General features: G+C 52.5%; 2 protein-coding genes across 9 annotated transcripts; both read left to right on the forward strand.

The window, feature by feature from the left end:
• The first annotated feature begins 1,059 nt into the window (after window positions 1-1,059).
• Window positions 1,060-6,160, forward strand: PHETA2 (PH domain containing endocytic trafficking adaptor 2). Of its 8 annotated transcripts, none has more exons than XM_067698281.1 (3): window positions 1,060-1,154; window positions 2,911-2,994; window positions 3,805-6,160. In XM_067698281.1, the coding sequence occupies exon 3, from the start codon at window positions 3,819-3,821 to the stop codon at window positions 4,596-4,598; it is 780 nt and encodes a 259-aa protein (XP_067554382.1). In that variant the 5' UTR covers window positions 1,060-1,154; window positions 2,911-2,994; window positions 3,805-3,818; the 3' UTR covers window positions 4,599-6,160. The 8 variants fall into 8 exon arrangements, with proteins under 8 accessions (XP_067554382.1, XP_067554378.1, XP_067554376.1 ...); XM_067698277.1 differs by lacking the exon at window positions 1,060-1,154 and adding an exon at window positions 1,293-1,511 and having other exon boundaries at window positions 2,898-2,994; XM_067698275.1 differs by lacking the exon at window positions 1,060-1,154 and adding an exon at window positions 1,293-1,504.
• A 325-nt stretch (window positions 6,161-6,485) lies between these two features.
• On the forward strand, window positions 6,486-9,882 carry SMDT1 (single-pass membrane protein with aspartate rich tail 1). Its single transcript, XM_067698284.1, has 3 exons — window positions 6,486-6,756; window positions 8,214-8,354; window positions 9,641-9,882. Exons 1-2 carry the CDS (start codon window positions 6,571-6,573, stop codon window positions 8,349-8,351), a joined length of 324 nt encoding a protein of 107 aa, XP_067554385.1. The 5' UTR covers window positions 6,486-6,570; the 3' UTR covers window positions 8,352-8,354; window positions 9,641-9,882.
• Window positions 9,883-10,312: the final 430 nt, after the last annotated feature.

Here is a 10,312-nt window from a genome sequence, read left to right on the forward strand (position 1 = left end):
ACAGAGCCCCAGGCCACACATTCTGACCCCACCTCCTGCTGCTCCTCCCTGCCCCCCTCCCCCCCCCCCTTGCAGTTCCTCAAACACAACAGGCCTCTGGGCCGTTGCACTAGCTGTTCCATCTGCCTGGAATACTCTTCCTCCAGATTTTCGCACGACTGGCTCCCTCATTTCCTTCAAGTATTTCCCAAATGTCACCTTCTCAGTGAGCCCTACCTTGACCATTCTTTTGAAAATTGCAACCGCCCTACTGCCCCAACTCCCAGTCTCCTTGCCCCTGCTCTATATTTTCCACAAAATTTATTGCCTTCTAGCACATTTATTATGGGTGCTATTACTTTTTAAAAATTTATTTATTTTATTTTTCGGCTGCCTTGGGTCTTCCTTGCTGTGGGCGAGCTTTCTCTAGTTGTGTCGAGCGGGGGCTACTCTTCATTGTGGTGCACGGGCTTCTCATTTCGGTGGCTTCTCTTGCTGCAGAGCATGGGCTCTAGGCGCGCAGGCTTCAATAGTTGTGGCTCGCGGGCTCAGTAGTTGTGGCACACTGGCTTAGTTGCTCTGCGGCATGTGGGATCTTCCCCGACCAGGGCTCAAACCCATGTCCCCTGCATTGGCAGGTGGATTCTTAACCACTGCGCCACCAGGGAAGCCCATGGTTTCTATTATTAACTGAATAAAAGTTAATGGGGGAGACATAATAAACAGGAAATAGAAGCCTGAGCGTAGGGAAGCTTTTCTTATAAGTGGTTAGTGCTATAATGAAAATACAACCCAGGGATGTGACAGAGACCTGCAGGTAGGCTACTTTCTCAAGGCCAGGGAGGGGACATTTGAGCTGAGACCTAAATGATGTGAAGGAGCCCTGAGGAGTTAGAGCCGAGGGGCAGGCTTGAGAAGGAAGCGCATTCTAGGCTGCAGGAACTGCAAGGGCAGAACTGACGTGGGGACCAGCAAATTCATAGGCAGGTGTTCTGAGCTCACCGGCTTCCAGGGCTGCTGGGAAACCCTAGCCTCCTGCGTTTGGTTGTGCACTCCTGCAACCTTCACTGCAGGCCTAGCTGTCGACTGACTCCAGGCAGAGTCTGGGCGCTGAAGTTGCGTTTCAGGCCGGCGGGAGTGGCGGAAGCAGAAATGGATAATCCCCAGAAGCAGAGGTCCGGGCGACGCCAGGTGCCGGGTTGGGTGGCTGGGAAGCTGGGCCGGGCCTCGCGGGCTGGATAGGAGCCCGCCCAGAGGAGGCGTCTGGGCCGAGGCTGTCCCAGGCTTGGCTCTGCGGGAGAAGTGGGCCGGGCGGGGAGAGGGGGACTGGAGGGGGAAAGGGAAGGTCTCTGAGTTCTCTGGAAGGTGGACTGGGTCCAAGGCCCCCGGACGGCCAGAGGTGGGACTCTGCGTTCGAGGCCTCCCGCCACTGACCAGCACTGTGGCTCAGGCGGGTCACGGCCTGTCGGGCCTCAGTTTCCCTCGGGCATGGATCGCGGGACGGCTTCGCGGATCGCGAGGCCTAGTGAGTCGTGGGCGGGGAGGGGCGGGGGCGGTAACTCGAGCCGCCCAAGCGGGGTCTTTCGGCTCCCGTGGCCAAGTTAGCGGCCCGGGCGGAGGCGTGGGGTCCCGAGCCGGAATCGCCCCTGGCCGCGGCCGCAACCCACCCCGCGGTTCGTCCTCCTGGGCTTCGGGGGCGCGGAGGTGAGAGCGGGCCCGGCGGGCTCGGGAGGCGGCGGCCTCCGGGAGGGCGTGGCCCGCGGGGACGTGGCGGGACAGCTCCGTGCGCGATAGGGAAACCGAGGCGGCCGCCGCACCCGGCGTTTGCGGCGCTCGCCGGGGAGTTCCGGTGAGGCGACCCTGTTTCAGGGCGACAGCGGGTTAGGGGCTCCCAGCGGTGGCCACCGGCCAGGGAGTCCCACGCCCCAGCCCGCCGCTCCTCTAACAAAAGAATTCAGAAAAACGCGGTGCACCGGCTTCCCGCCGGGGTTGAAGTCCGGGCCTCGCATCCCTGGAGTGGGGAGGTGGGTGGAAGACGCCTGTCCCTGTGAGGGGGTGCGGAGACAGTTCGGTGGGCTCCGGATCCCCTCTCCGCGCCCCGGAGCTGAGGCCACTCCTCGAGGAAACATCTGTGTTCTCCCCCCACCCCACCCCCGCTTCTCCTCGACCACCATCGGAGAATGGCCCTTCCCCTCTCAGGACCCTGCTTGCTTCTCTCCATAGCCCTTTGTCAAGACCGGTCCTTACGTTATTTATTATTTAATTAATTTAAAAATTCACTAATTATTATTTATTTTTGTCTTTTTTTTACAGCGTGTCTCCCCGCTGAAATGTAGGCTCCAGGAGGGAGGGACTTTGTTTTGTCCACTGTTGTAGTCACAGTTATTTTAACAAATAGTTTCGGAGGGCCTTCCCAAGCCCTGCAAAGGGCTGGATATTGGGGGTTACACTGGGAGACATTCTGGGGCTGGGGACAGCGGTGTAAACACAAAGGAAATCATTGCGGGATGAAAACAGAAGTGAGGGGGTTGCTGGTTGGGTCACCTTAGATCAGAGCACCTTCGTGATCAGTACCACCTTAGACATAGTGATCAGGACAGGCCTCTCAGATTAGCTTACTTGAAGACCACAAATAAACTGTGACAAGTGCTAGAAGGGAAAAGCAAGAAGCCATGAGGGCATTTAACTCTGACCTAGCATTAGAGGGCAGGGCAGTGAGGTCTGAACAGTGATGGTCAGGACAATGGGACTCATCTCCTTAAATTGCCCGTAAGTTCAGGGCCTGGGTGGTCCCGTGGTGGTTGGGGGGGCGATTATCAGGGTTCAGGGAAGGCTTCCTGGAGGAGGTGGTGGTTTCATTTGGCCCCAAAGCCTGAGTAGGAGTTTTCATCCTTTAGGATGGGTTGACTGGCTTTGAGAATTCTTTTGCAGGTGTCCCAGAAACCACGTGGTCAAAGGGCTGAGCCGTGTGGCCAGACAAGAGAGGCCCCTGCCTTTGCCCAGTGAGCTCTGCTGGTAAGTGGGTCATTGCCAAGACTTGCTCCCAAAGGGTGGGAGTGAATCAGGAGACCAAGCTTCGCTTCTCACTGGCCGTGTGACCATGGGCAGTTCACCTTCACTGTCCTGACCTCAGTTTTCTGTGAGTCAGGAGGACAGTTGGATGAGATGCCACTTGTGACCTGTGGGGCACCAACGTTCAGTGGTTGAGGTTGATCCTACTCAGCCGTGCCCTGTGTTTGTACTTCGCTCTTATTTACTGAGCTGGTCCCTGTCTGAACCCACAATGATGGAGGAATGAGGCAGGCCTGCCCCACCCCAGCCCTATCTGGCCCCGAAGGCTACTAAAGGACAGCTGTGCCATTAACAAATGAGAGGCCAGCAGGGGTCCACAGGGCTCACAGAAACCCTGGATGTTTGGCTTCAGGGTTGGAGCTAAGGGGCCCTCAGATTAGGGGATGGTTTAAGCACAATGGTTTTTATGAGTTTGGGGTCCATTTCAGCTCAGCTGATGCCTTTTCCTTTGGGTTTTAAACAGCTCTGTCAAAGCCCTGCCATACCTCCTGGTCTGATACAATCACATTATCCTTTTCTCTGAGTCCTCTGATGTCCAGTTTTTTTGCATGATCCTCACAATAGCCCTTTGAGAGAAAAGGCAGGGGAGACTAGCCCATTTCACAGATGAAGACACTGAGAGCCTCAGGGCACAGCAAGTGAGAAGAGCCCACAGGCCTGGGGCCCAGGTCTCTCCAGAGCCAGTGCTCTTTTTCCCACAGGGGCACAAGGGCTGCCTCCCTCTGATCTGTGTCTGCCTCTCTCACCTCACAGTTCTTACGCGAGCCATGAAGCTGAACGAGAGGAGTGTGGCCCACTACGCCCTGAGCGACTCCCCAGCAGACCACGCAGGCTTCCTGCGCACTTGGGGGGGCGCAGGGACTCCACCCACCCCCAGTGGCACTGGCCGAAGGTGCTGGTTTGTCCTTAAAGGCAACCTGCTGTTCTCCTTTGAGAGTCGAGAGGGCCGGGCCCCACTGAGCCTAGTGGTGCTGGAGGGCTGCACAGTGGAGTTGGCCGAGGCTCCCGTGCCTGAAGAGTTTGCCTTTGCCATCCGCTTCGACGCCCCTGGAGTGCGCCCACACCTGCTCGCGGCAGATGGGCCAGCTGCCCAGGAGGCCTGGGTGAAGGCACTGTCCAGGGCAAGCTTTGGCTACATGCGCCTGGTGGTGCGTGAGCTGGAGAGCCAGTTGCGTGATGCCCGCCACAGCCTGGACCTGCATCGCCACTCATCCTGGAAGGCCATTCCCAGCCGCTGTAAGCCCCAGGCTTCTGACTACTGGTCTCCTGGCCTGGAGAATGGTTACTCCCTCTCCAGAGATTGCAGCCCTATGGCCTTGGTGGAAGAAGGGGGCAGCAGGCCAGCAGGGCGGGGCTTGGCCGAGTGGGAGTTGCAGGGCCCTGCCAGCCTCCTCCTAGGCAGGGGGCAGAGCCCCGTGTCCCCTGAGACTTCCTGCTTCTCTACTCTACATGACTGGTATGGCCAGGAGATTATGGAGCTGAGGCGGGTGTGGCTGCAGAGTGCCCAGGGGAGCCAGCCAGAATGTGAGGAACGGGATAGGCCCTGAGCCTGGGCCCTTCGGGTTCAGCCCTTGTCCTGCTGGTCAGGACACCAGGGCCAGTGCTTTTTCAAGAGTTTAATGTTTACTGGTTTCTGAAGTTGCTGTTGGATGTGAGTTCTCCCCTTCCTATTTTTTAGGCTTGCTCCAGGTTCCAAATCCACCCTCACGCCTAGAGGGGACTGAGGAATCATTAACTTTCAACCCCTTTATTTCCTGAGGGCCAGAGAGGAGAGGTGGCTTGCTCAGCAGCCACAGACCTAGGTCTCCTGACTGCCCCTGTCTTAGGGGATGTTAATGAAATGGAGGAAGTGGGGAATATTACATGACCACAGGCCACTCTGCCTTTCACCTACACACGATTCTACAGACACAATTTCCAACATGGGGAATCTTGTATAAATACCAGAAGTTGGCTGCAGTGTTGGCTTGAGGGACTGATATTGTCAGAAAAAGTGGATTTACTGTGTTATGGGGCTTTCTGGAGCCCGGCTCATCCTGAGTGATGAGAAGATTGGGCATGGGACCCCCACTCTGCAATTTGGACAGGACTCTTTGGAGGGAGAGGGCACTTGGCCAGTCAAGAGGGATTTATCCTGCTCCGGAAGTGTTAGGGCCCCATCTTCTTTCCCTGGCTGCCCTGTCAACAGATGGTGCTTGGTCATTGCCCCAGGAGGGCCAGTAGCTTTTATATGTCAGCAGAAATCCTTCCTGTACTGTGTCCTCAGCTGCCAAGTGGGAAGCTGAAGTGGGGAGGCAGTGAGGATCCCTGGGAAAGCCAGTTTCTTACTTTGGTGTTCAGTCCTGGGCCTCTAGGAGCTTGGGCACAGGCTTCCTGGCACGCTGTGATAAACTCTTCTCTCTTGGCTGGACCCCCAGAGAGATGCTCCTCATCCTGAAACCCCCTAGGAACTCGGGCATAGTCTTGCTTGGCACCCAGTGTGTGCCTGCCAAGATCCTCTTGTTCCTACTCTCACCAGCATGGTGCCAAGCATTTGCTTTATCGATTGTTCTGAGAGGAAAAGTGGCTGGTTGGACAGAGCCAGAGGCCAGATCAGCCTGATAGCCTAGGGGTGTGGTGGCAGTGGCTGGATGGAAGATGCAGAGCCTGGTCCAGTCATCCCCCTCCTCCGATATACACAATCTCCCCCTTCTTAGCCTCTCTCCCTTATTGGGGCCTTGGACAGCCTGAGCTAGAGGCTTCGGCTCAGAGCCTCTTAAGTCCAGGAGGCTGACATGCCGTCCAGGGTCCTGGACCAGTTCCTAGGAAGCCAGGCCTGTTTCCCAAGAATAGGGGCCACCTCCCCAGCCCTGTATGGGAGCCCCACAGCCCCGATGCGTCTTGTTTTATACACAGACACTACGGGCTTTTTGTTATCTTGCTTATTGTTACAGTGCTTTTTATACGATTAAAACATTATGGTTTTTTTATTACTTATTTTGGCTCAAGTTTACTTTAGCAATCACCTGGACAGTTTGTGTGAAAGCCTCCATTTTTCCTCTTTTCAGATATAGTTTCCATTTAGCTATACATAACATATACCTTGGCATGAAATAAAATTCCAAAATCAAGTAGCACAAGTAACAAATTTGTATTTTTAAATTGTTTTAAAAAATACAATAGTTTGAAGTTCAATTAAAGTGGTTTCTCATTTCAACAACCCCCTGCTCTGCCACGCCCTGGCGGTCCTGGGTGCGGCAACAATGACAGAAATCTGAAGGCTTCACAAGGACAACGCCAGTCAGGGGGCCCTGCCCACCAGGCCCGGAATGAGGGCTGTAACGGGCCCTTGGCGTCATCCTCCTGACGTCACCATGTGGGGCCGCTACAGGAACTAGGCGCATTGCGCAAGTCTGTGAGCTGCACCTCTCGTCTGATCCCTAAAGCCTCGCGAGGCTTCGGGCGGCGTTCCTCCTGAGAGCGGCACGGGGGCCGGGTGGTGGGGTGCAGGTTCCCGGACGAGGGGGGGGGAGCTGGGAGATGGCGTCCGGAGCGAGTCGCTGGCTGGCGTTGGCACCCGTCGCATCTGGGGCTTTCCGGAGCGGGCTGAGCCTGGGGAAAGGTGGCGATGTCTCCGCCGGACGGGGCGGCTTAATTCGGAGTCTGGTACCATCGAGGTCAGTCATCGTTACTCGCAGCGGCGCCATTTTGCCCAAACCGGTGAAAGTGAGTGTCTGCCTGGAGGCGGGGCGAAGGGGCCGAGGACAGTCATTGTGGGGAGTGTGTGCGGGCTCACGCTGATTGATAGGAGCAAAGGCCAGTCGAACGACCGCCTTAGACCGGAAGACGGATCAAGGACAAAGTTTTGCGCTGATGCGCTGCTAATTTTGACAAATGAGAAGAAATGGTCGGGTTAGATCTGGCAGTTGAGCGGGGTGCGTGGAGACAGATGGGGGGCAAGAACGGAGAAAGACGGCACTTAGCACTAGCTCATCGTGAGGAGTGTGGTGCCCTGGCTCTCCGGAGCCACAAGACTCCGCTTTATGCATCCAGTATAGACAAGTCATGTAACCTCTCCACCATAGAGTTGATGGGATGAAAAACGAATTGTGGAATGATTTTGTAAATAAAGGGTAAGTGGGACAGACCTTATCTTTTTGCGAGTTTTGACCTAGTATTTAATTTCATGTGATTGGGTGTGCAGAGAATTATTACCATCAGTGTTTTTACAAATGAAGAATCTGGGGCCAGACTAGTGAAGCCAGTGTCCAAAGCTAGCAGCTGACTTAGGTTCCGGAACTCAGATTTCCTGCTGGTACAACTCCCACCAGATCCTATTTTTTCCCGCCACTGTGTTATTATATGCCCTCAGTACCCTTGGAGTTTTCTCAGTAAAATAGGAACAGTCCCTTATGCCAAGTAAGTTTGCTTTTTGACTCCAGCGCTGTGTGAGACTTACAAAACATTCTTTTAAAGCTAGTCTGGCCGACTGCAAGCTCACACAAGGTGAGTTCAGGGCTGTTTCACAGCAGGAAGCACAGTCATGTTGGGGAAGAGCTGCCTTTAAAGAGGCACAACTGAAGCGAAAAACAACTTTTTTTTGAAACTCCGTAGGAAGATATGAGAGGAAATGTTAAAATTTTACTGAAACTCCGCCAGTGCATTTAAATAGTTAGTCTTTTAATATAAAGACATGCTCGATTTTCAAAACATATTTCTAAAATTTAATGTAGTGAAATCAAATTTCTCAGGCATCAGGGAACCAGTTAAAGAACTGTATAGAATATCCCTTTACTGTACATGTTCATTTTTTTGTAATCTGTTTTCATGTATTTAGTAGTTTATTCAAGGAGAGCTGAACTCTATTCCCTAGTCCAGCTTGTAGTACTTTCTCACCTGTTTATGAGTATCTGCAAGTAATTAACAGGTTGTGCCCTAACTTTTAGATGTCCACGAATGCCTTGTACTTTTCTTACAAGTGCACAGTTTGATGGCCATAAAATCACTTTATCTCTTCTTGTGATTTTTTTTCTTGCTCTGAACTTTTCCAAGGACTTTAAAATCAAGTTGCTTATCATGGATCTCAGGTCCACAGGAGGGAATGCTCCTGAGAGGGCCAGGCCTTCTGTGGTCCTACTGGAGTGGGCTCTGGCGCTCACAGCCACCACTTTGACCCTCTGCAGATGTCCTTCGGCCTTCTCCGTGTGTTCTCCATTGTGATCCCCTTTCTCTATGTCGGGACGCTAATTAGCAAGAACTTTGCTGCTCTACTTGAGGAGCATGATATTTTTGTTCCAGAGGATGATGATGATGACGACTAATAGGTAAGACTTGCTTTTGATGCAACTGTGATGCAGTTTGGCCTGGTAGCAGAATCTGAACATTCGAAGCAGAAGCACAGACTTTTAATGCATTGACTCTTGGTGACTAATGTTTTTATGTCACCTTTTCCCTATGCTGGATGAAAGAAACTATCTTATTGACTTACCGATTCACTGGCGTCTCTTCCAACCAGGTTGGATCCCAGCCAGCCTTTTCTATTTGCCCTTTTATGTACACTCAATTTTCTCAACCCACAAATATTCTTGACAATTTAATATGCCTTACACACCCACCACAAACAACTTCATTTCACCAGCTCCACATTGAAATTTAGAAACTGCAGGCCCTCATCAGTGAGCTCTGGTTACCAAGCTCTGCACCAGCACAGCCTGTACACGGGCACTGCCGCCTGGTTCATACACTGCTCACAAACCCTTCCCCTGTGCCAGTTCCATCCAGCTGTCTTGTGCTGACTTCCTGTGCCCTAATGCAGCCCTAATGGCTGCATTACCGTTATAAACAAGGACCCTCCTGACTCTTTAGTCTGGCATTTAAGGCTTGCGATGATCTGGTCACACCTGTTCTTCCAGCCTTACCTTCCATATTCCCAACCACATACCTATCCCCAATATTCACTATCTCTTGAGTTACTCACTCTCTTGCCCACTCCCAGTGGCCCATTATTCCTCCCAATTGAAAGATTATTTCCCACTGCTCTCATTTCTACCAATTCTTCATTATCTTTGATGAAGTCTTTCCTCCATTTGAAAGTGACTGCTCCGTCCCCTAACTGACCAGTACCTCTTGTGACAGTCAGTATTATATGCTTAAGATATACCCTAAACTCTACTTGACCATATTCTTGCTGCAGGGAACATGTCTTTTTTTGTGTGTGTGGTACGCAGGCCTCTCACTGTTGTGGCCTCTCCCATTGCGGAGCACAGGCTCCGGACGCGCAGGCCCAGCGGCCATGGCTCACGGGCCTACCGGCTCCGCGGCATGTGGGATCTTCCCGAACCGGGACACGAACCCGTGTCCCCTGCATTAGCAGGCAGACCCTCAACCACTGCGCCACCAGGGAAGCCCTGGAACATGTCTTTTTATACCTTTAGGCCCCCAGTGCCCAGTCTCTGGTGAATGTTCAGTATATATATGAATGAATAATTGAATGTACTCAAAACTGCCTATCTCCTCCCATGTTTGGTAGAACCACTGTATGGAATTCTTTCAGTATATGGTAAGAGGACGGCTCTGTCACCCAATTGACTGCTGCTTTACTTTCTTGCAGGGCGTGGAGAAGTATAGAAAGGAGAAAGCCCTAACTTAAGAAATGGTGATGCTCGCAGCCTCTCCTCCTTCCCTATCAGCAGATGGGCCCAGGGAAAGCCCTCAGCCTCCCAACCCCAGTGAAGCCTCCTGCATGGTCTGTGACCATAGCTCAGATCCCCAGGCTCCGGGAGGTTCCTGGAGATGTGCTATCCACTGAGCATAATCAAATTGTGAATAAACATAATAAACATCAGCTCTGTATGACTGAGTGATGGCTGAAGTTTCGTAATACAAGTAGGCTCTAGTTGCAGTTTCTTCACCCTGCTGTCCTATCTGTATCAGCTGAACAAATAGGTCTTTGATTTACAACCCAGGGCCTCCAGGCCCCTATGGATCCACAAGGTAATCATGGGGACCTGGGACCAATCTATCTTCGTTATTTACGAAAGCCCAATGGCTGCACAGGCTAACTAAAGGCTCAGCTTTTGTGCTGAGTAACACTGGCTAGTTATCCCATGCAATCAGAAGAAGCTTTGATTGTTTAAAACTCCTTGAGAAATACCACTTTTTAGAATTCTTTCAAAACTTGGATTCCTTAGATGAAAAAATAATAAAGGGCAAGAGGAAACCAAATACCGTATGCTAACACATATACATGGACTCTAAAAAAAAAAAATGGTCATGAAGAACC

This window comes from Pseudorca crassidens, chromosome 11 (genome assembly GCF_039906515.1).
Source record: "Pseudorca crassidens isolate mPseCra1 chromosome 11, mPseCra1.hap1, whole genome shotgun sequence".
Lineage (NCBI taxonomy): Eukaryota > Metazoa > Chordata > Mammalia > Artiodactyla > Delphinidae > Pseudorca > Pseudorca crassidens.